Source organism: Sebastes umbrosus, chromosome 2, assembly GCF_015220745.1.
Source record: "Sebastes umbrosus isolate fSebUmb1 chromosome 2, fSebUmb1.pri, whole genome shotgun sequence".
In the NCBI taxonomy this organism is placed as follows: Eukaryota; Metazoa; Chordata; class Actinopteri; order Perciformes; family Sebastidae; genus Sebastes; species Sebastes umbrosus.
This window is the reverse complement of record NC_051270.1, coordinates 37,270,929-37,297,946: the sequence shown is the minus strand read 5'-3', so window position 1 is coordinate 37,297,946 and position 27,018 is coordinate 37,270,929. Positions and strand designations below refer to the sequence as shown.

The 27,018-nt window shown below is 39.8% G+C and overlaps 1 protein-coding gene across 1 annotated transcript; it reads left to right on the top strand.

Annotated features, from left to right (window-relative positions):
* The first annotated feature begins 356 nt into the window (after nucleotides 1-356).
* Nucleotides 357-26,742, top strand: slc6a5 (solute carrier family 6 member 5). The gene is given in 20 exon segments (XM_037790485.1): nucleotides 357-905; nucleotides 2,527-2,674; nucleotides 3,262-3,393; nucleotides 3,529-3,702; nucleotides 5,898-6,048; nucleotides 7,756-7,888; nucleotides 10,628-10,762; nucleotides 10,874-10,977; nucleotides 11,803-11,927; nucleotides 12,093-12,205; nucleotides 17,447-17,557; nucleotides 17,559-17,579; nucleotides 17,980-18,000; nucleotides 18,002-18,025; nucleotides 18,027-18,063; nucleotides 18,066-18,080; nucleotides 21,013-21,132; nucleotides 24,004-24,075; nucleotides 24,078-24,169; nucleotides 25,883-26,742. Coding segments are annotated over 20 exon segments (2,424 nt in total). The 5' UTR covers nucleotides 357-365; the 3' UTR covers nucleotides 26,039-26,742.
* The last annotated feature ends 276 nt before the right edge of the window (nucleotides 26,743-27,018 follow it).

Below are 27,018 nucleotides of genomic sequence, written 5' to 3'. Positions count from 1 at the left end.
GCAGCAGCAGCAGCAGCTTGTCTAGTGCCCATAAAAACCAGTGGATGTGTGTGTCTGAATGACATGAGGAGGAAATGGGGCGTAAAATTAAAGAATCTTGCAGAAAGCAGAGAACCCCCCCTCACACACACACACACACACACAAACACACACCCGGTAGACTGTGAGCTGAACTACAGAGCAGCCAGAGACACAACATGCTGCAGGAAAACGGTGCAGAAAGCAGAGAATAAGAGAATAGTCCCAGAGCAGAGAGAGAGAGAGAGATGATGAGCTGCAGCAGCTCTCTGTCAGCTTCATGATGTCTCTGCAGCTCTGCTGTCCTCTGTCCCTCTGATCTGTCCCTCTGTCCCTCTGTCCCTCTCATGTTCCAGGATTTCTCTGACCAGAGAGAAATGGCCAAACAGCCGGCCGGTGCCGCCGCTCCCACCGGCTACATCCCGGCTCAGCAGCAGCAGCAGCCGGACGGAGCTGCGGGACTTACAGCAAACAAACCGGACAACACCAGACCGGACAACTCGGCCCCTCACCTCCATCACCACCCGGCGCCTCAGCCGCCTCCGGCCAACGAGGGCAAAACTTTTTGCAACGTGGAAACTAATCCTGGAGATGTGGACAGTAATAAAGCGTACGGGACGTTTAAAAGCGCCGCGCCGCCGGCCCCCGGAGCAGGAGCCGCGGCCACCGGCACCGTCAACTCCTCGGCCTTCAGGAAGGACTCATCAGCCCAGTACGGAGACCCGCTGCGGGCCACCGCGGAGCAGAACAACACCGCGGGCAACTGGACGGCTATGAGCCAGACCACCATCATACTGGGGACAGATGGGAACACGTCTGTTCAGCCCGGCACCGTGGCGGCGGTAAGTCAGCTGGAATCAACCGGAAACTTTAACAGAGAGCTGGAAGCAGCTGCGGTGAGCTGGTGGAGGATGCTGCTGACTGGATTCACCTGCTGCATGGTGGATCAGGTCTGCATGGTGGATCAGGTGGATCAGGGCTGCATGGTGGATCAGGGCTGCATGGTGGATCAGGGCTGCATGGTGGATCAGGGCTGCTAGTGGATCAGAGCTGCATGGTGTGTGATGGAGTGAAAGAGGGGAACCCAGAGCCAGTGATGAGCTCTAATGTGCGTCCCTTAAAATGGGCTTTAAATTGCTCAATGGCAGCTCGACAACTTGTGAGCTGAATTAGTGGATGATTGTGGTTTAACAATGGGATCCTAAAAAGGAGCAATCATTATGAGGCCACAGACCGATGGTTCATTATCGGAATGTTTTAAAAATAATTGTTGCTTAACAATCTGAGAAGACAGTGATGGCCTCAATGATTGAATTATTTTGTTGTAATTCAGGCTGTATTGATATTTGCACATTCCTGCTGAATTAGCTATAAATTGTGCAGTAGATGAACATGAGTAAAAGCTGGTTGCATGTGAAGAACAGTATACTTTGGGGTGGATCCTGAGCTATTTGGCGTCCCTGCCGTGCGCAGCGTCCCCTCTGCACCAATCTGATGGTCCATGAAAACTTTCAAACCTGCTTATGTCAGCTAAATATTCGGAAACAAAACGAGTGTGAACGAATCAGTGTGATGGATAATGATCACATCAGGGAGGAAGATCTAGTCCCGTAAACGAGACAATTTCTCTCTTTTTTTTTTTTTTGTTAGATATATTCCGAACCGATTTGCGGTGATTAGTTGTGCCTGATTTTTGCTCACAGTTCCAACAGTAACACGATTAGAGATAAAGAGGATTCAATCCTACTCTCGCGGTGTTTTCGGTGTTCCCGTGCTGCTCCAGCAGCAGACACACTTGGTTTGGCCCACAAAGCCCAGGTGATAGACAGCACCACTGTACCACTGTATTACATGAGACTGCGGATTGTTTCCCCGCGAGGGCAGACCCCCCCCCCCCCCCCCCCCCCCCACACACACACACACACGCACACACACACATTCCCATGCATGGTGTTGTTTATGTCTCTGAATATTCATGCTGTTGTCTTTATCCTGCGGTTGCTCTCATTATATTTTATTAGTGGACCATTAGACGTTTTTCTTTTTTAATCTTTGCATCTTGAGATTTAGGAGGTGCTTTCCCGCGGTTTGGTGCCAGTAATGGGCCTATAAGTGCAGTTGAAGAGGAGTTTTATATACAGGCTTGTCATTGGAAAGCTGCTGCTGATTCCTGATTGTCAAACATCTGTAACTGTGAACGAAATTAACATATTTAGTGATGAAATGGAAAAAAAATGTCACTCAGAAATATTCATATTCTCTGATAGGCTGGAAAATATGTCCAGGTTTCTGAATGTTAGTAGTGCTTTTCTAAAAAAAGATTTGCATTTTTATTGGTGGTTGAAGACTATCGTTTTGTATTTTTTCTTTATTAAATCCCGCCTTTCAGGCCCACGTGCTCTTTTATTATGATTTATCTACTGGTTAACTTGGAGTCCAGTGTGATAAGGCTATAAGGGTTTTATTTTTTTATTTTTTGTAGAATAAATTAATGTTTTTTCCTCTCAGGCTGATGATGATGATGAAGGGGGAGATGAGAATAAGGCCAGAGGAAACTGGACCAATAAGATGGATTTCATCCTGTCCATGGTGGGCTATGCGGTGGGTCTGGGGAACGTGTGGAGGTTCCCTTATCTCGCCTTCCGGAATGGTGGAGGTAAGAGTCCCGGGTCAGTGTCTCTAACATCCCGGTACACAAACAAAATCAGAAAAATCAGTTCAGGAAATGCCAATTTTGCCTCATTTTAAGTCACAGTTGGAATGATTTCTTATTGCTTTTCTTTATAGATATTTCTTCCAATTTTAGGCCTTTAACCAGGCGGAAAATATTACCCTAAAAATACAAAAAATAGCTTATAAGAGGCGAGATTTAGTTCAGTGTTTTTTTTATGTAAAAACGGAAAAAAAGAAATAAAAATAAGAGAAAAAGAATGCCCTAAAATAATGTATTTACACCATTAAAACAGCTGCGGAAAGTGCCACAGTTGATAACAATATTAATATGATAGTAATAGTAACAGTCCATTAATTATTATTATTATTATTATTATTATTATTAATTGTTCAGCTATGCTCGAAGCGATTTACAGATAATTTATGTTTGTTTTTTTATTCATTAATAAATGTATGTGTGTTGTTTAAATATCAGCAGATGAGACGAAGCTTGATTTCCATTTTTATTTGTTGTTAGTTTCAGCTTTCCTGCCTCTTAAAGTGCGCTCCTGCTGTTTCATTTCCTTGCAGGAGCTTTTTTGATCCCCTACCTGACTATGTTGGGCATCGCCGGCATCCCAATCTTTTTGCTGGAGGTGTCCCTGGGCCAGTTTGCCAGCCAGGGGCCTGTATCAGTGTGGAAATGCATCCCAGCTCTGCAAGGTAAACTGCCACAACTAAATAACCAAAAAAAAAAAAAAAAAAGAATTCAAAAATAATCCTCATTTATTATCATCACGAGCTCTCTACTTTTTCTTAAGAGTAATTTATATATTTCGTCTCATTTATTTATTTTAGGTTGCGGGATTGCCATGTTGATAATATCTGTCTTGATAGCCATATACTATAATATTATAATGTGCTGGACACTGTACTACCTGTTCGCTTCGTTGAAGGGCTCACTGCCATGGGCTAACTGTAGGAATGAGTGGAACACGGTGGAATGTAAGGACAAAGACATGCTGCTGTTAGGTAAGACACACACACCTTCACACACACACACACACACACACTGTCTCACACACACTCATTGCACACACACACACATACACTAAAAGCACCTCTATCTCCACAATGCGCAATGCGTCACGACTCCCTCAGCTGAGGTGTCCTGCAGTATAATGAATCCTGACCTGTGATCTCTGCAGTGTTTTACCTCCCAAAATCACTTCAAATCCACAGCACTTCATGTACTTGTAATAGAGGGCCTCAATGTGACACATTCAACTTAGAAACAAACATGTTCATATAGTTTTAATTCTTGTTTTGTCTGCTAATTCTAGATATTTTATCTTTTCAAGCTGCACAGGCTGATTTTTTTGTATTAATGCAATTATAGATGAAATCATGGTTTCACTGTGATAATAATATGCTGGCAGGGGCCCGGAGGTGTTTTGACGTCGATCTGCGTCGAATAAATATCGAAATTTCGTTCATTTCGCGCAATATTTGCCTTCAGCGATTCTGTGAATTCAGCACAAAAACTGCTTGCTTGACAAATCTACTGTACAGGCTGAAGCTGCTGCAGTGCTGCGGTGAGCCCGACAGCGACCCCTGCTGGCCGCTAAGACTACTACAGGCCGCTCAACGCTGCACTGCCTCTGGCTCTATAACACACATAACAGGAGAAATAACACATACAGGAGAAATACTAGCAATAAGAAAAATCTGTTAATGACTATGATTAATACAGTATTTGCAACTTGTAGTTATTAATACGCTTATATGTGTATGTATGGGGTGGACACAATTATACGTATAATACGTACGTATATATTATATTTGTATTTGTCATATGACAGTTCTAGAAAAGCAGTCATTGGCAATGAAAATCTTTGGTCTCAGGTTCCTTCAACAATGCTCATAAAATATGTTCATATAAAAGGGGGAAATTACACAAGTAAATGTAAAAGCAAAATGATAATCTGAGGCATAAAATAGTGCAGTTGAAATAAATACAAACATAAGGAAGTATAAAATAGTAATGTAAATGTAAATTTTGTTGATGACAGTAATTTAGATGAGAAAACTGAATGTAAACAGAATGTAGTATGTAACAATGTGAAGTACTAAAAATATATCTACAGAGGCGTTAACAGGAATGTAGTATGTAATAATGAGAAGTACTCAAATATATATGCAGAGGAATAGACAGGAATGTAGTAAAATGAGAATTACTAAAATATATATACGGAGGTGTAGACAGGGATGTAGTATGTAATAATGAGAAGTACTAAAAATATATATAGAGGTGTAAACAGGAATGTAGTATAATGAGAAGTATTAAAATATATATACAAATGGTGGTTGATACAATAACCCTGCAAACATATTATAAATATGCTTACTTTTAATTCTCATAATTTAGTTTCGAAAAGACGTTTATAGAAATGAATCTTTTGAGGTTATACTCTGTGGTGCTGTAGCAGTAGATTCAGCGGTTTGTGCTGTTTTTCAACCCCATTTATTTACAGAAAACTCTGTCTTTCTCTGCTGAGTGGTTCAGTCATTGCTTTGTAAAAACTGTTATGCAAAGAGTTTTAGTCCGTTTTTTTTTTACTTCAAATTAGAAAAAAAAGCTAAAAAAAATATTTTTTGCAATCAAATGTTTATTTAGATTAATACACAAAGTCTACAGCAAAAGGCACGACAGACGAATTACAAATAATAAAATAACAAAACAAAATAAAAGCACCACCCGTTCCTCCTGGACATTTCAACACACACTCACATTACGTACGTTTACTGTTAGATACCAGCACTCAATCAGTGCAATCAGTAAAATGCATTAAAAGCAGGATTAAAAAAAAAAAGAAAAAAAGAATATAAGTCATATAAAAAAGCTATTTTGTCTTCACACTTTGTCTGCATGAAAAATTGTGCAGTCAAAAGAAAAACAGCTTTTCTTATCTTATCTTCCCTGGAGTATCTGAAATGAGGCCCAGATTCAGTATAATCATTTCTGTTATTCACATCTGGCTATTTATCAAAAAGAACAAAGTTCTCACTGAGGATCCACACTGCTGTCTCCAGATCACATCCATCTGTTCTGCTCCCTCTTTGCCTTCAGTGTGAACAGCTGAGTGGACAGTATAAAGCTCTGTCCCACAGCGGCACTCTGCCGTGTCTCTCCCTGTTGACATGTGTTGGTTTCTGATTTGGAACAGACACGTGCATCCTGCGGGACAGAAACATCACCTCCATCAAGAACTCCACGTTCTGTCTGTCCGCAAGCACCGTTGGGAACCTGACGAAGCTGTTGAACATGACCGTGGACGGGAACAAGACCTACGTCAGCCCCAGTGAGGAGTACTTCAAGTGAGTGGAACTTCTGTCTGATGAAAAACTGCCTTTTAAAGAAGAATTTACATTGAATAGACACAAAAATGAGACCTGCACGGTTTGGTTTACAGGTCTAATTGTCATAATCATGGAGAGATAAAATTAGATCTCATGCAGATTTGTGGCTTTCTACGGTCAAAATGTCTACAGGCACAAAGACCAGGCTTGGTCATAATGATAAAAGATAATAATGATTTTAACTTATTGTTTTAAATGTGCCCAGTTGCTTTTGAAACGGTTCCACAGAGCCATTTTTAGTCCAGAAGAGAACCTGTAAATCTTTGAATTCAACACACACAAAAATCACCAAAACTAGAGTTTTCACCTGACAATGTTCTGCAAAACTTTTCCTAGGAACCTTATTATCTTAAAGCTATTGTAAATCTGATATTGTGGTAAAAGTATTACTGATAATTTCCATTAAAAAGCAGGAGCGGAGCCAGACGCAAGGGAGAGTTTTTCCCCATTAACAGCAGCTACTGTTTATTAACTATTTTTCAGGTCTTTTGAGATAATAGAATGTCTAAAAACCTGTAGGCCTACATCATTTGAGGAAAAAAACATTATTCCTAAGGGAAAACAATCATCTGGTAGTGCTTACATCTTATTTTCTATCTAATTGTTCTCAAACTGTCCTCATCGTTCTGAAACCATAACACAACAGATGTTGAGGATGACTGATGTTCACTCCCGCCGCCTAAAAAGAGGGAAAAATAATCTGATGTTGCTATTTTTAAGTTGCATAACATACATAGTAGGTCGGGTAGGAATTTGACGTCAAAACAGCGTTACTAATCTTGAAACCTATTTGTCTTATACTATGCTGGAGTAGAATTCACAGACGAAGAAGATTAGTTGACAAATTTGCCACATTTGACTCCATGCCATAACGAGAACTGCACTCAGAGAGCGCAGACCTCCGCCAACGCGTTACTTCAAAAACAGATCACAGCTCACAGCTCACAGCTCACAGCTGACGGTACCGTGAGTTGGTCGGCTTGTTATTAACACGGTGTGTTTCCGTGTAACGTATCAACGGATGCCTCTCTCATTCAGCAACAGAAAAACCTTGGATCAATTATATTGGATTCCTTTAGGGAAAAGCGTAGTAGTAGTAGTAGTAGTCGTCGTAGTAGTAGTAATAGTAGTAGTAGTCGTAGTAGTAGTAGTTGCAGCATAGAACCACCCCACATGACAATGTTAGGGTGGACATAGATGGCAATATTTCTTCAGTAATGGAACTTTTGCTCCATAGATCTGCCGGTCCAGTCAGAGAGACTAAGGGGAAATGACACAAAGTTGAAGTTACATTTAAAAAAACCTGAAAGTTTCAAGGCTTTTTGAGAAGATATTTGGGGCTGGAGCCCCAGAAGCCACCCAACCTGGTTCACCCCTGTTGAAAAGCACACGCATTACAACTACAACTCGACAAAATACAGAACAAATACAACTTCTTTTGGTTCTGTTCAATGAATGTTTCAGCAGTCTCTTGAAGACAGAATAAGGCAACCTTCTGCAAAACCAAGAAGAAGAAGAAGAAGAAGAAGAAGAAGTGGATTTGTGTTTGAAACATGTTTAAATAATTGTACCACCCTGGCAGAGTTGTAGGACTGTACATAAATAATTTGCATGATGTTTTCGTTCATTGTGGCTGAGTTGTGCTTGTTTGAATCCCACCTGCAGGTACAACGTTTTGCACATCTCTAAAGGAATCGAATTTCCAGGAGACATCCGCTGGCCTCTGGCAGGCTGTCTGATGCTGGCCTGGATCATTGTCTACTGCTCTTTAGCCAAAGGAATCAAATCATCAGGAAAGGTGACCCAACACACCAAAAACTCTGCTGTTTGCACCTTTTGGTCAGCTGCAGAAGAAACACTGTGGCTGCCTTCCTCTTACTTCAGAGATGAAAGAGCCCCCTAGTGATGAAATGTGGCACATAATCAGAAGTGCACCACTCGTGTTTAAACTGAACAGCCCTGCTGTTACCAAGCTTTGGCTTCTCACAGCCCTGTCCATTCTGGATCGACCTCTCAGATAGTGAAACACCCAGATTCATTCATCTTTGAATTTGATACATGTGGAGAAACTTGATTTAGATTTCTTGTCAGCCTTTGAGTTTTTGTTTGTAACTTACTTATACTAAGTAACTTATGCTGTTACTTAAAGGTCCCATATTGTAAAAAGTGAGATTTTCAGGTCTTTTACATTATAAAGCAGGTTTAAGTGCTTTATAAATACTGTTAAACTATCAAAACGCTCAATATACGGAGAAATACACACAGCCAATATTCAGAAATTGTGCGTTTGAAACAAGCCGTTAGGCTTTCTGTCCATTTGTGATGTCACAAATATACAATATTTAGACCCTTACACAGTTTTAAATGTAAACATTCTAAATGTGTCCCAGTTTATTTCCTGTTGCAGTGTATGTGGATAACATTAGCTGACAGGATGTAAACATGGACCCAAACTGTTGCCTAGCAACGCAATTCCGTTGAACAGACAGAGGGTAAATACAGGCATATTCAGACAGACAGTATGAGGAAAATAATGTGTTTTTTGAACATTACAACATGTAAACATGTTCTGATAGAAACACAAAATACAAGTATGAACCTGAAAATGAGCACGATATGAACAATTATTTCTTTTAAAACTAAGAAGCTAAAAACAAACAGACACCTAAATACTTTTGATAGTGGATTCAAGAAGATTCAGATTCAATAAATTGCAAACAATCCACAACCCTATTGTTGCCACAATTAAAACATGCCGTAGGCCTTTTTTGACTGCAACCTGTCCGTAGTGCAGCAGCAAATTTGAAGCATTGAAAGCCAATAATTAACAGCCTTCAGCCTTTTATTTAACATCTTTGGGCAGCCGTATTTCTTGCTTCAGCACATCCACAGCGTCTAACCAATGAATTTTGTGCGATGCACTTCATGCTGGATGCAATAACTTTACACTTTTGCAGGAAGGGAAGAGAAAAGGGGAACGCAGGATTAAATTATTCTCCCCGTATCACTCAAAATTGGAAAATTGTTAGACATGTTCCATCTGGGCATTTTGTGGATCTATTTTCCCTTATATTTTTTTTAATCATTATTTTTTATTTACATTTTGATTATAAAAGAAAACAAGACAAAAACAGAAAGAAAGAGACCAAGTCTATTTTCCTCTCTTGATAGAGTTTTCAGCGTACTGATTCAGACTGAATTCTTGTATAACATCTCCCTCTACTGGACGTAGATGTGACACACACTGTGGCAACATTTAGAGACCTCAGTTGGCATTGTTCACATTTAGACTGCACCAATAGATTTGCATGTTTCATTATAGGAAACATCTGGCCACCTTGTATTTTAGTAGGTCAAAGGTTACCTATTACACTCTAATGTAGCTGCAGAGATGCTTTGACAGCTCTTACTTGTTAATGCATTATTGGTGCACTTTGGTACCTCATATTGGCTTGTAATCAATATCTATATATGGGAAAATCAAAGCTGGAATACACTGTCGCTGGGACAAGGATGACAGAAATTTCATTGTTTCTTGTCTTATAAATTTGCTGTGTTGCGGTTGCAAAAAAAAATGTGCCTATGAAACGTAACTTTCCATTTATGTACTGTAGAGTATTTTTTTAACAGCTAAACAATGTTAACGTTTGACTCTATGATGATTGTACAAATAAATGACCAAAATGAAGTAAAGTGAATATGGCATACAGTGCATAAAAGAAGAAATTGTGGAGTCATAGGAGTGCCATAAAAAAAGAATACATCTGTAAAGTAATAAGAGAATATTTGTTGAAATATAAAGAGGAATAAATAAGTAAATAAAAAAATTGTGGAAATACAAATAAAAATAAATAAAAGAATAAATGCATGTGAAAATATAAAGGCAAATCAAATATGAAAAAAACAATTAAAAGCATTTTCATTTAATATTTATTTGTTAATTAATTTATATATATATATTTATTTCTATGTTCAAAAATATATATTTATTTGTTTGCATTCAAATTACTCGTTTTTTCCTCTATGTTTATATTTATAGTTTTTATTTTTAAATATTGTTATCTCTTTACTTTTCCTTATTCTTTTCTCTTTACTTTTGCTATTCCTTGAAGGGCCAAGCTGTTAATCAACTGGCTTTGAGCGGCCTTCCTGCCCAGGCTGCAGACATATATTTTTAATTTAAATAATAAAAAAGAGTAATTTATATAGAAAATAAATAAATAATTAGAAAAATATATATACAGAAATAAATGTGAAAATAAATGAAAATGGTTATAAATATTATCTTATTTTTCATTTTTTCTCTTTATATTTCCACATTTATTCTCTTATTCTGTTACAGATTCTTTTTTTTTATGGCACTCCTATGACTCCATAAGAAATAAAAAATTAATATAAAAATAAGTACATAGTCTAAAGAATAGCCTCCTTTTAAGAACCTCTGATTTTGCTTTCTTTGCAAGTATTATCTTTAGTTATGACATTTTCCTCTCCTTCTCTCTCTCATTTCTCCTCACGTTGTCTCCTCTCTGCTCAGGTGGTGTATTTCACTGCCACATTTCCCTACGTGGTGCTGGTCATCCTGCTGATCAGAGGAGTCACCCTCCCCGGTGCCTTCAACGGCATCCTTTACTTTATCACACCAAAGTGGGAGAAACTGAATGATGCAAAGGTACCTGACGCCAACACACACACGTGTTTAATTCAACCTTGATGTGCGTTTTGCGCAGTCCTTTCCTGCTCTTTTTTACCTGCAGCTCTTCCTCTCCTCCTCCTCCGTCAGGTGTGGAAAGACGCAGCCACTCAGATCTTCTTCTCTCTGTCGGCCGCTTGGGGAGGCCTCATCACACTCTCCTCCTACAATAAGTTCCACAATAACTGCTACAGGTAAACACACAAAAGGTAAACCATGCTTCTGGCAGACACATTCAAACTGTCACCGTGTGGATGTATGTCTAAAATGTCAATAATAAATGTCACTCTTTGCAGCCAGCAGTTCAGTGTTTCTTTCATTTCCTCTCACCTAAAGCGTTAAAATCTGTTTTATTTATCACTCGCTCACTCAGTTCAAAACATTTGAAGGTATCTTTTATTGTAAAAATAAAGAAAATTGTAATTTCGTTTGGTTTGTAGACATTTTTTTTCCATGTAAACACAACTCAGAAAATGAAAGATCTGAGAAGAGCTTGTTGTTAAGTTGTTTCTATTTGTGTAAAACATATTATTTAAAATTTATTAATTTAATTTTATAAAATTATATAATATAAAATAAAAAAAATAAAAATCCCACTCTGAAAGTTTTGCTACAAAAATACCCATTTAAATATTATACACATACATGCCTTATGCAACAGCCCTGCATAAATATAAAATAAAATACATTTGTTGGACTAGTTTGCATTACAAGGTGTGGCTGTGAGAAACATTTAAAACACTACACCCCCTTGTGTACACCTTCGGTAAATGCCTACCACCTTTTAGAGCCTTTTATTTGCAGTATTTATTCCTGCCATCAGATGGCGCCACTGCATCTCTTATCTGTGTGAACACAACAGTGATGTCCTGTATCAAATAAAAGAACTTTATCATATTATATATATCACTTGTTATATGAAGCATGTTTTGAATATTGCTTCACTTTTTTCAATCACTAAAGCAGATATTTGCTTATTTAGCTTCTGTTTTTTCTCTCTTTCCTCTTCTCCCTTGCAGGGATACTATTATTGTGACATGTACAAACAGTGCCACCAGCGTATTTGCTGGGTTTGTCATCTTCTCGGTCATTGGTTTCATGGCACATGAGTTGAAAGTGCCGATAGAGCAGGTGGCAGATGAAGGTAAGAAACCACAGCCGCAGGCGGCAGCAGCAGCAGCAGCAGTAGGCCGGCGCTGCTCACTCAAACACACCGCAAAGTTTCATCTTTTATCTGCTGTTGAGATGATGTGTGTGTGTGTGTGTGTGTGTGTGTGCATCCTCATTTACGTGTGTGTGTGTGTGTCAGGTCCAGGCATAGCGTTCGTGGTGTACCCAGAGGCTCTGACCAGACTTCCGCTGTCTCCTTTCTGGGCGATCATCTTCTTCCTCATGCTCCTGACTCTTGGCCTGGATACCATGGTAACCACTGCTCCCACAATGTGTGTGTGTGTGTGTGTGTGTGTGTAGGCTATTGGTCTATACAGTACTATACAGTAAGTGGCTCATACTGTATGTCCTCATTATAAAAATGAGGAAAATCATCCAGAGTAAGGATATTTTACGGTTCTTCGCTTCTATAAATGCCGGCTTTAAAGACACAATCGGACATTTATCCCGACAGCAATGCACCTGATTCAGCTATTTTCAGGCCATTAAATGTGTGTTATTGTGCATAGATGTGGGTCAGTAGGGGCCTACTACGTTGTAAAAGTGAAAGTGAACCTTAAAAGCAACACGTTCTAACACCTTGTAAAACTTAATGAAACAAACACAAGACTTTCAACCAGGAAACCGTTATTCGTGTCCCGTGGGAAACTAAAAATAACGTTGACTTATTTTGTTAGTCACGTGACTCGTCGGCATCATCGGTCCCGTCATTCACGTAAGTCACTAGTCAGGGAAGTGAACCACGGCCGTTTTCTAACCCTACCTAAGTGGTTGTATTGCCTTAACCTAACTTCCTGTGAAAAAGGAAGTTTATTTTGAAAGGACGCTATGCATGTAACGAACGTATATTGACACGCCGTCCTGGTCCATCCAAAAGTAACGCAAGAGGGGTATCACCGTGCACCGGTCTCCGATGCCGAGGGGCACCGACCAAGCGGCGGAATTTGACAAGTTGTGAGTGAGAATGTGTTGCACCGGACTTCCCTCCCTCTGTAGTGGATGCACAGAGGTGAAAGTATTATCAATCCTGTCATCTGAATCTGAAGAAGACCACAAAACGAACCTGCTTCCTAAAATAGTGACTGTTATTGGCCACTTGGGGGCAGAAGAACTCCACAATGCTTGTCAAACACTACAACCTACATTGAAACATCCAGCATACACAGAGCAACACTATCACTCTAGTTTTATCTCTGGTTTGGTCTCCACTAACCCCTGAGGAAAAATATCTGACTCTTTAGCTGCTACATGTTAATTTTGTATTTCTAAAAGTATTTGTAAATTCTTTTTTTTTGGTATTGGTTTGTGAGAAAACACAGTTTGAGTTGTGGCCGCAACACCAAACAGTCTGATGGTGAAGATCTCTAAGTTTCACAACATCAGCAGCCTTTATGTCAGTCACGAGAGTCTCAAAGTAAACACTCAACTTCGGTAGCGGCATCCAGCTATGTCTAAACGCTGCACACATTGACCCAATTAACATAATTACCCATACACACCACCCACTGGGATTGATTTCAGCTCAAGTGCTCCAGCTCTCCAGGGGCTTGAGCAGAGGGGGGTCCGTGTGATTGGAGTGAGTGAAATTAAGTTGACCTTAAAGTTTTTGCGACAACAACACTAAAGTAAATAAGTTTAAGTACAATTAAAGTACACATATTCAAGTAAGCATGTTTCACTATTTTCTGACATTTTGCAGACTAAACCAAAATAATGTGGAGATTAATCATAAGTGAAAACTAATAAAAACTGCTTTAGCCAGTAATCAATTGTAATCAATTTATAAATGAATCAATCTGAAAAATACTATTGTAAATTTATCGATAACGTGCATTTAAAGTTACTGTGAGGAACTTTTAACTATATGAAACAGTCTCAATTTAACACTGATGCCTCTATATGACTGACATCAGTAAACAAGACCATCAGTGAGAAGATTGCCCATTTCCATATAGTTATTCTTAAAACTCGTCATCGGTGCCACTGGGTCAGATTCCTCGCAAAATCAGACGAAATCAGGCAGGTTCACCACAAACTCCTTCAACTCAGACTCCAACGGGGCCTCCTGTAGAGACCAGCCCACCGCGTCACCACGCTTGTTGGAGGACCAGGCCATATTGCTGGGCCTGCTGGAGGGAATGGAGGCACGGGAGAACAAGAACCAGGACTGTCAGATCCTGCTGCAGTAAAATGAGAGGTTTCCTAAAAGGACTCTGGTGCTCGGAAACAACGCTTTTGTACTAAGGATACACCAAAATAAACACAAAATTAAGAAAAGGTTTCTCACAGTAGCTTTAAATGATACACTAAGAAACTCAATATGAAAACTTTTTTAAAAAGAGCATTAAATGTACCATTAATAATTATATTTCCTTATTCTCTCTTTAGATTATTAATTAATAATTTCCATTTCAAAATGGAATCACAAAATATTTTGAAAAAGATTTTGCTTATGAAGAATATATTGAAAACCATCATTTTATACATTTTTAAAACTGCACTAATCAAGATTTATATATTAACAATGGATCAAATGCCCACAGTATGTGTAATGTGAAATGTTTCCCTCATAGTGACAAACACACAGTGAAATATCACCCAAACCTGCTGCTCTCTTCAGCTCTGCAGAGCATCTTAAGTGTCTTTCAAGTAATTGTTTTGGTTTTACTGCAACGCTCCCCTCATCAATCTTGTTTTCAGCAGCATGAAGGCTGTATTCACCAAAAAAGCTCTGATAAACCTGCTGTACACTACCTGCACGGTACCAAACAGCAAACAGACTAAATTAGCAATTAGCTAATGAATAACATGGAGCATTTAGAGTCAGATATTTCCCTCAGGAGTTGGTGGAGACCAAATTGAAGCTAAGAAAATGAATATTGAAGTTACATTCATCGGGTCGGTACAAACACAACTCTAAATGTGTGATAATGTTGCTTTGCGTCTGTTGGATGTGCACATAAGCAATTTTGACCTACCAATAATTACCTCCGCCAATGTTTTCACCGGCGTTGGTTTGTTGGTTTGTTTGTTTGTCCGTTAGCAGGATTACTCCAAAAGTCTGTGATGGATTTTAATGAAATCTTTTGGAGGGGTGGGGTGTGGCACAATGAGCAATCCATTAGATCTGTGGCGATCCGGATCATGATCCAGCTTCGGGATTTTTTTTTAATAACTCCGCTCATTCTCTGCATTAACACCACAGGCTTTAAGACATGCGCAGTTTAACTGATGACGCGTCGATGACGCATCACCCTGCCTCTTTCCTTCTGCCTTCAGAGAGAAAGACAGACAGAGAGAGAGCGGGGGGGTGGAGGGAAGGGGGGGGGGGGACACCTATAGATTTAGCTGTTAGTAACGACGACGGTTTAAGTGAGTTTTATTTTGTTTTCTGTCCAGTTTGAATGAAGTGTTTTACGATGCTCCGCTACGTACAGCTGATCTCAACATAAACAAAAATACACGTGGATGATGGTGCAAGCTGAACTGAGAGGGGGGGGCGGAGGTCTGCGCTCTCCGAGGTGCCATTCTAGTTTGCTGATACGTTTGCCATAATGACTTTATAGCATGTCAATATTCCGTTTTTCTGCTTGTTTTGCTGCCCTCAAGTAGCCAAAACAAGTCAGCTAATACATTTTTTAATGCGTTTTTCAGTCCAACCCTTACACCGCTACACTTCTAGAACTCTAATTGTGTCAGTTACTGCACTGATTCATTCCTGATGTAACTTCAGTGAACAAACACTTGAGTCTCTGGGATGTTTTCAAAGTCCAGAGCACCTCCAGATACAATCCTGGGCAAACAATTCCAGATAAAACAGCGACTCCTTTAAGTGCACCGTGACGCTCCCGAGCTGAGCAGAGGAGCAGAGGGCACAGCAGCGCATTAAGGACACAAGTCAACAGTAATAGTAAATGATGATGTTACTTTGCCTTGGCAGCGGCGGCTCCGAGGGGAGGGCTTGTGGCTTTGTTGTAGAACGCAGCTTCGGCGGTACTAGGCTTGGGATGTTGACGGGTAAATTAGTTTGGGAGCTCAGGAGGAAGTCGAGGAGGCTTTCTACAGTACGCACACACACATACACAAACTATACCACCCTCCTTCAAATTTGCCTGTTTGTATATTCATCCACTACTGTCCTCTGGTTCTGAGCCCATTTCACCACCGTGTTACATTTGCTAATGTAATCTGCTCCTCCTCAGGATTAGGATAATTGTTCTTTATTTGTTTTGGAAATAAATGAAATTACGGTAAAAAAACGTTGGTTCATTGGATGAATTGAAGACCGAACGGCTCACAACAACTCTGACAGCAGCAGCTGCTCCGATTCAGATGAGGAAACCTGCTGACTGGAGGCTTTTCAGTTGAAATGCTGCGGCAAACTGGGCTGATTGGACAATTTTCAGTAATTGTGTAGTGGAGGCAGCCAATCAGGATCTGCTGAACTGATTTTTTTTCTTTTAATTATTCCGAGTTTTTTTTTATAATTAAAGGCACAATGTATAGCACAGTGGGCAACCTTCAGCTCTGAAAAGTGAAGCCAATACGGAAATGGCATAAACTTGCATTCTTTCTAATAGCCAGCAGGGGGCGACTCCTCTGGTTGCAAAAACGAAGTCTGATTTGTATAGAAGTCTATGAGAAAATGAGCCCTACTTCTCAGTTGATTTATAACCTCAGTAAACATTGTAAACATGAGTTTATTGTCTCAGTCACTAGTTTCAAGTCTTCTTCAATACTCTCGTGTCACTTGTGGATGCAAAGAACCAAGATGGCGACGGCCAAAATGCCGTACTCAAGGCTTCAAAACCGTAGTCCACACACCAATGGGTTACTATGTCGACTTCTTATATACAGACCATATTGTAATATTTAGGGGTATCTATTGTCAGTAATAAGTATGTTTTCTTTAGTGTATAATCACCTGATAATAAGAATCATTGTGTTTCATGTTTCGCGACCCTTGGCACACGGGAGAATTTTCGGTTGGTTGCAATCATGCAACCACACCGCTAGATGGCGCCAAATCCTGCACACTGCACCTTTAAAGTTAAAGTCATATTTTCTCGATTTATCGATTATTTATTTGGTCCAAAAAATGACAGAAAATTGTGAAAAATGTCAATCAGTGTTTCCCAAAGCCCAAGATGACGTCCTCAAATGTATTGTTTTGTCCACAACCCAAAGATATTCAGTTTACTGTTATAAGAGGAGTAAAGAAACCAGAAAATATTCACATTTAACAAGCTGGAATCAGAAAATGTTGCCTTTTTTTTTCTTAAAAAATTACTCCGGTAATTTAATTAAACCAGTTAATCGATTATCATTGGTGATTAATTTGATAGTTGACAACTAATCGATTGATCGTTGCAGCTCTAATTTCAAAAATGTCTATTAAACATCTTTCAACATACATGTGATTGAACAGGAACAAAAAAAATCTTATCTTTTTCTCTCTTTCTCTCTCCTTCCTCCCACTCATCTCCATCCCAGTTTGCCACCATCGAGACCATCGTAACCTCTGTGTCAGACGAGTTCCCCAAATACTTGAGGAAACACAAACCTCTCTTCACCCTGGGCTGCTGCGCCTGCTTCTTCCTCCTGGGGTTTTCCCATGATCACAGAGGTACGACACAGAAACACACACACATCTACATATACAGAATGATGCAACACCCCCCGGGTGGAGGACACTTGAGCGTTCTCCCCGCTCCCTGGCTGCGACTGTTTCTTTGAATGAGCCGACAGACTTCTGCATGTAAAGCGAAGTCGCGGCCCTTCAGAGGACAGGCTCAGTGAGTGGAACAAGAGAGGCTGAGTCTTATTAAAATCCCCCCAGACAGCTTCAGAGGCTAAAATCCATCCTGAAGTAGGATTCATACATGTCATTTCTTTGATCCGGTACAGGTCAGTGTGAAAAGTATGACCGTGGACAAGTCAGAGGGAGGAGAGGGGAGGGGTGTCAGCTGTGAAGATGAAACCTTCAGTTGTTTTTGTAATATTTTTCTTTTGTGTGTTCTGTGCAGAATGGGATGTTCATGCTGCAGTTTGGTGGACACATTCGCAGCCTCCCTACTCTTTGGTCATCATTGCGATCTGCGAGCTGGTGGGGATTCCTACCTCTACGGTGGAGTACAGTGATCCCGTTTTATCTCATGACCTTTGACCAACAAGACTGGAAGCCTGAAGCCTTACTAGTGGCCACTCCAGGCCTGTAATGTTAATGCTATATCCCACAATGAACAACATACCGACAATTGTATCTTGTCTCTCTGAGCAGTATGGATGTGGCTCACGGAAATTTCATTAGGAAAAATCATCATATTATGAATACTTCATACCAAATTAATGGTGATCTGGTTCGTTTTTGACAACATATCAAGTCAAGTCAAACTACATTTGTATAGCACATTTAAAAACAAACCGCAGTTGACCAAAGTGCTGAAAGACTCAACAAATACAAATGAATACAAAGAAAACAACACTAAGAACAGAGGGAAAACAATAAACATAATGTGCAGATAATAATAGTAAAATAATTGCAGTACAAAAGAATATGAAGTCAAGGTGTCAAGCTTAACTCAATCAAGCGCCAATGAGAAGAGGTCGGTCTTCAACAGTGACTTAAATGTTTCTGTAGTCTGAGCTGTTTTAATATGAAAAGTTGTCCGTTCCAGAGATTAGTGGCCGCCACCAGCATGTTCTTATTAAGGACCAAAGTGTTTATTTTATTTTATTTTATTTTTATTGATATAGACATTGTAACATACATTTATGCACAAGACCAGATGGACTGTGTTTTTTAGCAAAATGCTCTTATTACAACACCTGGCCACGGGAGGCTTTTTTTTTTTAAGAGTTCAAATAGAAAAAGAAAAGAAACATATACATACACAAGATACGTCCCTAAATACCATAAATACATACAAAAAACATACACAAGATACAAAATACAGTGTGTCTACAGGGGTATTAGGTGTGAGAATAATGTTGTTTCTCTTTTAGTCTTTTTTGATTTAATACCTCTATTAAAACAATCAAATTGTGTTGCATTTTCAATTCAGTTGGTAGACAGTTCCATAACTTTGCTCCTTTAACAGACGAGGTTTAGCGTAATGCAATGTGACAGTTACCATTTATTGTGGCCTGTGTGTTGACTCTGCTGGTAACAAATTCATTAAGCAGGGAAGGAGCAGGACCACTGAGGCATTTAAAGGAACAGTGTGTAACATTTCAGAAGATCTATTAGCAGAAATTGAATATAGCATTCATAACTATGTTTTCTTTAGTGTATAAACACCTGAAACTAAGAATGTTTTCGTTAGCTTAGAATGAGTTCTTCATATCTACATAGGGAGTGGAGTCCTCTTCACAGAGTTCCTCCATGTTGCTCCGCCATGTTTCGCGCGACGGCATCTTTTGTTAGACCCTCGATGCCTGGTAAATACCCACGTCTTTCAGACCCCAGACCCCCCGGTTTGTGATGCAGTCTTTCTGTTGAAACTTGTGGTATCCAAGCCCAAACCGAGATCCCCATGTGAATGTCACTCGAGATATTTTTTAGAACTGTTTTCACAGACTACATAGTCCGCTCTATGACTAGTAAACTGCCTTCAACATGTACAATCAGTGGAGTGACCCTTTTAACTGTTTGCTAAACCTTAAATAATTTCAGTCTTGGACTTAAAGGTGCAGTGTGTAGGATTTGGCGGCATCTCGCAGTGTGGTTGCAGATTGCAACCAACTGAAATTACTCCTGTGTGCCAAGCGTTGTAGAAGAACTTCAGTGGCTGACGTGAAAATTTGAAAACCGTGAACGTCCCTCCATAGAGACAGTGTTTGGTTTGTCCATCATGAGCTACTGTAGAAACATGGCGGACTCTGTGAAGAGGAACCCGCTCCCTATGTAGGTATAAAAGGCTCATTCTCAGCTAACAAAAACACGATTCTTATTTTTCAGGTGATTATACACTAAAGAAAACATACTTGTAAATATTATATTCCATTTCCAGTAATACATTCCTCTAAATGCTACACCACTGTTCCTTTAAGGGAGAGTTTTAATGTCCCACAATGCTGTTTCAGAGGCTTTTCAACAATTGGACGAAATATTGAATTCTGTCTTTTGGAGTGTAAAATGGTAATATCTCATGGAATAATATGTAACACGCAGCATTCAAAGTTGTCCCTTCCTCCACGGCCTCAACAAGAGAGAGAGAGAGAGAGAGAGCAGCGATGGTCAAGCGAGAGATAGAGTGAATTAAGAGAAGGGAGCGGCACTAGTGAGAACAAAGCAGTTCACCAGAGAATAAAACGTTATTGCTGAAGCCCAGAACTGTCCTGAAAATAAGGAGAAAAGACAAAATCCAGGCAAAGGGCTGCAGGGTCTCTGCAGATACAGACACATCACACACTGCTAGTGGGTCATAAGTGATGATTGAGAGGGATTATTTTTGTATCCATCTATTCATTGTTTTTTTTTAGCACTATTATACCTTTAAACCAGCTGCAGATATTGTTTGAACACAACTTCCAAAACGACTGTTTTTGGAGTCTAGACTATGTCTATTAGATAAAATTCTCACTTCCCTTTCTCTGCTGTGTACAAAACGTTATTCCAGCCGTGACCACCAGGGGTCTCTGTTGCAACGTATAAGTCACACACACACACACACAGGCTGAGAGCTCAGGTGTGTGTCAGAGAGGCTGTTACCAAGGAGCAAAGCAAACGGCTCTCCTCCAGTTTGTCAGAGCATCAGTTCAGCTGACATATTGAAATGATTGTGTGACTCTGCCTCTTCATGTCACTCACTGTTATCCGTCAATAAAGTCAGAGGAATGAAGCCATCTGCTCCCGTGCTTTTTCTCAGGGACGACAGAAACCGATGCTCTCTCCCCATTTCTCTCTCTCTTTCTCTCACACACACACACATTCATGAGGATGGATTGAATTTGCTAGTCCTTTTTTTAAAGGGCCCTTATTAAACCCAGGTCACTCTCTGTGTATTCTCTTTCTCCCATGTTCTTTTATTTCATTTCTTTGCTTTTTGTCTCTGCAGGTCTGCAGAGGTTTTGCGAGGACATTGAAATGATGATTGGTTTCCAGCCAAACCGATTCTGGAGAATCTGCTGGGCCTTTGTGACTCCGACCATTCTGACGGTATGTTTCTTTTTCGCTCGTCTCATTTTCTCTCTCTCTCTCTCAGACACACTCGCAAGTCAATTTTACTTCTATAGCCCAATATCACAAATCTGAAATTTGCCCTAAGGGGTTTTACAATCTGTACAGCTCAAGACACCCTTTGTCCCTTTTCAAGCCCTCGCATCGGCACGTCCGGCTTGAAATGTTTCCATTTTCACTGCCGCCTTTCAAGTTCATTGATTTGCAATTGGAAAGGAACAGAGGAGAAATTGCCTCTGTCTGCACCTAAAATCGAAAATTATTTCCTCATTCCAATTCCTGTCACGTCACTGAGGTCTCAAGTTGTTTGTGTTTTTCAAACTGCCAAGTAGTTAGTGTGATGTCAGTTCAGCTGCTGCAAACACATTTATTTCCAGAGAAGATATTTCTGTAACTTATTTGTTATATGCTGCGTAGTAGAAATTCTAATGTTGCAGCATTTAGCAGCCACGTCAGTGTTGGACACTGGCCAGCGTTCATGTTAATAATTGTAAAGGAAACCACTGTAGCTCCAAAGCAGAGGTGATGATGACAAATGGAGCAGCAGTCGAGCCGGCTGGTCATCTCGCTGCTACTCGAGGGAGATCAGATATCCTCGGGGAGCCCATTGATGCACAACCCGGGCTAATCTATATCTGTCTGCCTTCTTTTTTCTGTCTGTTTTCATTTTCCTTCCTCTTATTCTAATCCTTCTCAGCCAAACTTGCTGCTAGATAGGTGACATTTTAATGCCGTATTCAATGGCATATGCATACTATGACTTTTTATAAAAACAAATGTATGACATACTATACTATGACTTTTATATTATTTTTATGACATATATCTATACTGTGACTTTTTTATAAACAATGTATGTCATACTATACTATGTTTGTTTTTGTATTACATACTGCACTGTGACTTTTTAGTTTTATTGATTATTTTAAAGACATACTTAGATTTTTTATGACATACTTTACTATGACTTTTTAAAAATGTTTTTTTAATGACATTCTATGAAATTGTACTACTTTTTTATGACATACTATACTATGACTTTTTACTTTTTTATGAAATACTATACTATGATTTTTATTCATTTTTATGACATAGTATACTATGCCTTTTTATCATTTTTATGACATACTATACCATGACCTTTTATTCATTTTTATGACATACTACACTTTGACTTTTTATCAATTTTTATGACATAGTATACTATGACTTTTAATTTTTTTATAAAATACTATACTGTGATTTTTATTAATTTCTATGACATACTATACTATGACTTTTTATAATTTTTTATGACATAGAATACGATGACTTTTTTCTTATTTTGTATGACATACTTTACTATGACTTTATAAAATATTTCTTTAATGACATACTATGACATTTTACTACTTTTTTTATGATATATTATACTATGACTTTTTATAATTTTTTATGAAATACTATACTATGACTTTTTATTAATTTTTATGACATTAGTATACTATGATTTTTTCTTATTTTTTTATGACATACTATACCATGACTTTTTAATCACATTTTTATGACAGAATATTATCAACTCTGTCCCTTTTTTGTACTCACTACACATATAGTAAAAAGGAAGGTCTCATTTAAACTGTCATCCACCCTCTTATTGATATGGAACAGTGAACACAGCTTTAGCTGACTGAGTTCGGTCCTGACTGAGTTCAGTAAAGTTAATTGGGAAGAAATCTACTGTACAGTCCTTGTTTAGTGCAGACTACATCAGGTTGCAGAAGTCAAAAAGGAAAATTTGGGTAATTATTTTAAGATTTACAGTAGTTTTTATTCTAATCAATAGGAATTTGCATCTGAAGGATGCAGAAATAGCAAGTCATTTAGTAATAAATTACTTTAGACGTAATCAGTCAAGTTTGCTTTCATAGTTTAGCGTCACGGTAGCTTTGGGTGAATCATTGATTCCCTGAAGGATTGTGGGGTTTTCTGACATTATATGGTCCCATTTAGAGTCAAATAGACCATAAAGCAGAGAATGCTTTAGGGCGTGGCTACCTTTTGATTGACAGGTCGCTACCATGTCGTCGTCCAGTCTGGGTTTTGTCTGGGTTTTGTCTGGGTTTTTGTCTTAGAACTTTAACCCTTTCACAGTCTGTTTTCAGTCCATAAAAGTTAATTTCACTTTTTTGGTTCACTAAAAATGTCTTATTTAGCGTTCGGTTGTACTTAGCTCCACCCTCTTGTGTTACTTCTGGTTGCAAAAAAATAAGCTGGTGACGGCCATAATGCCGAACTCGAGGCTTCAAAGTGGCAGTTCACAAACCAATGGGTGACGTCACGGTGACTACGTTCATTTCTTATATACAGTCTGTGTGTTGAACTCTATCAAATTTTACTGTGTGCCCAGTACATAGTACAGTAGTAGAAGTTAAGTTGCAACACAACTTGCAGAAGTTGTAGAAACTTTTTCAAAGTAATTTTATTACTTATAATCGCTTATAATTATTTCTTTCAAATCTCTTTTTTTTCCACATGTAAAAATAACTAATTGTAGAATCATGCTTTTGCAGGTTGTGTTGCAAACTTACAGAAGATACAGCCTCGCACACCTCATTAATTGTGTGTCTTCTTGCAGCAGGAAACACATTTTGCAAGTGATAAATGAAAATTGGAGAAACATATGGGTATTTTTTTGGTGAAAAATCAGCAAACACCATTTCATTTGGCAGTTGTTGTTTTTTTTACTACCTGTTGGGCTGACCAGTACAACCACTGTGGCCACTGAGCAGCATCACTGGAGCAGAAGCTTAAGTGATGCTGCTCAGGGACACTAGCGGCAGTAACAGAGAAGGCATCTCATTTCCTGGATTTGCTTGGTCTGTTACAGGGCATCCTGGACTGAGTCTGTACCAGTGGGAGGGGATGACGTACTAGGACTACACCTACCCCGCCTGGTCCATGTTATGGGCTGGCTCATGGTTATCTGCTCCGTCATCTGGATCCCCATCATGTTCGGCATTAAGATGCACCTCGCCCCCGGCACCTTCTCCGAGGTAATAATTGAGACAAAGCCGTGACCAGACATTGTCACGTACGTTTTGTTTTGGTCTGCTTCTCACACACGCTCACACACACACACACACACACACACACACACACACACACGACGTGATCGGAGAAATCAATAGTCTCATCCTTCGCTCATTAGACAGGGAGAGACGGCTGCTGCTGAGTATTATTTTGGCCATTTCACTGGAGTCCGGCAGGTCCCTTTTAAATACTCAGATTATGGATGATGATGATGATCGTGGCTCTCTCTCCTAACGTCTCTGTTCCCTCAGCCTCAATCACAGACCCATCCTTCAAACATTACCACGTTGATATCTCTTTTCATTCTTTGACTGTAATAACTGCATAATCATCATAGCTTTTTTCTCCAACCATCTAGGGTGATGTGAATGATACTAGCTGCAGGACACTTCAACCACCCCACATTGTTTGAGTGTTTTTTATTGATTTTTAGAAAAGTATCCCAATCAATCTTCAGTCTACGCCATCTCAGGGTCACAAGAGTAGTAACCTTTTCAATGAAAACATGCTAAAAATACTACACACTGCACCATTTAAAAGCCTGGGGTAGGCAGTATATTTTTGGCGTCATTGGAAAAAATTCCCACAATGACCTTTCAGCATATTGTAATTCAAGTGTTCTGAGAGACTTCTGCACTCCTCAGGGCTCTGTTTACAGGCTTTAAAAAAATCTAGCCTGTGACGGGAGACTTTGGCCAATCACAGGTCATTTCAGAGAGAGAGCATTCTATTGGCTGTTGCTACAAATGCAGATGCACGTCCCTTCGGTGATGGCCTGATTCAATGCCAGAATTATTCTGTGGAAAAAATTGCTCTTCCAGCCTGGACAAACAACTGTCTACACTGCAAGGCAATCCAAAAAAGAAAGACGGACTTATCAAAGAGAGTCGGACAATATCGGTGAAGTGTTTCAGAGATGGAGAGAAAATCTTGCTAATATTTTATATATAATTTTAGCCTTCTTCATGACGGGTTAGCAGAAGGCTAAACTATTAGCACTAACATTTGCTCTACATCTCTGGAATGCTTTGCCGACATTGTAGCTAGCTAGAGCCTCGAATTCGCAGTATGTCATCTCAAAGGGCGGTGTTACAGCTGGTCGGAAGACTGGAAAGGTGCTATACAAATGCGTACGGAGACCATGGAATTTTGCCCAATGATAAAATAAATAAATAAATAGATAATACATAGATGTACTTATTGATCCCAATTTGGGAAATTATTATAAATCTAAAATATAAAACATAGAATATCATACTGTATACATATAGCAACAGTTTTGCAAGTTACAATACAAAATAAATCAGGTAGTAAATGTGCAAATGTAGATGTGAAAAATTCAACATGTGCAAGATTATTGCAGGACTAAAACAGAATGGAGTGTGGTTGAGACAGAAACTCTTAAGCTGAGAGTTCTCTGTTAGACAGAGGTGAGCTGTTGTAGAGGGTTATTGCTTTGGGCAGGAAGGATTTCCTGTATCTGTCTTTGTGACGGCGAAGCTGAATCAGTCTGTCAGAGAAAGAGCTCCGCGGTCTGGTAATGCCAAAATAAACTGCCTCCACCAGCTTTAACAAGCAAGCTACTGCTAAACAATTCTACCCCCCACTACAGATCTGACTCCATGTACCTGCTCTTCCTGTATAAACCCATCTGTGTGCTGCCTCTCCTCTCGCAGCGCCTGAAGCTGGTCTGCTCCCCTCAGCCCGACTGGGGTCCGTTCCTGATGAAGCACCGCGGAGAACGCTACAAGAACATGATCGACCCTCTGGGAACCAACTCCCTGGGCCTCAAACTGCCCCCCAAGGACTTCCAGCTCGGCACCTACCAGTAGCAGCCGCCCCGGGCAGCACCGCACCGCACCACCTCCATCCCCTGCAGGGGACACCACCGAGGAGGAGGGCGACCTCCACCTCTTCTTCTCCCTCCTCCTCTCTCTCTCTCTCTCTTTCTCCCGTCCGTACTTCAACCCTCTTTGCTTCCTGTCTTCCTCCCTGTATCTTGGAAGTGGAAACAGGCTCTTCCCTCTCTTCTTCTTCTTCACCACTTCCTCTCTTCTCTCGTGGAGGAGTAGCTGCTCAGGTGGAGTCTTACTCCTCCGCTGCTGCTGCTTCATACTCGGTTAATGGGCTAATCATTGCCCCCCCCACACACACAACAACCACTGATTACTTCTGAACCCTTCCCAGGGATCTTTATTCCAAGAGAAAAGTGTGTCATAAAATGACACAGCTCAGACTGCACTTGCAATATTAGACTCACCATAGCTGCTCCCTATGGAGTCGTGTATGTATGTGTGTTAGTGTGTGCGCGTGCCCTCATATTTGTGTTGTAGGAAATAATGAATAATCTCGGTGCGAGCAGGACACGGGAAAACAACAAAGAAAATTGAGCGACAGAGAAGCAGCGGTTCAACGAGCTCGGCGGGGTGTTTTGTTCCATCTGTGTATAAAATTTCCAACGGCAATACAAATAATATCAACTGCCTCGGGAAAAAAAAAATAGACAAAAAAAAAAAGAAGCACTGGTATCACATTTTGTTCCTATCCAGCAGTATATATGTATATTCACACTAGCTACTGCTCAGTCGCTTCTTGCTTTGGCAACAAATAGATTACAAGATCTGCAATTTGTGCCTCCTACGTCCAGGAGAGTATGCGAACGCATCTCGATTACCACTTTTAAGGAGATACACTTTGGCCCGGATGACATCTGCAGTGTGGATAGAAGCTTGGTTTATTTTTTCTCATCTGAATCCGAGGGAACCATTTGTGATACGCTCTCTCTTTGTCTTTTATTAAGTCGTAATTCCTC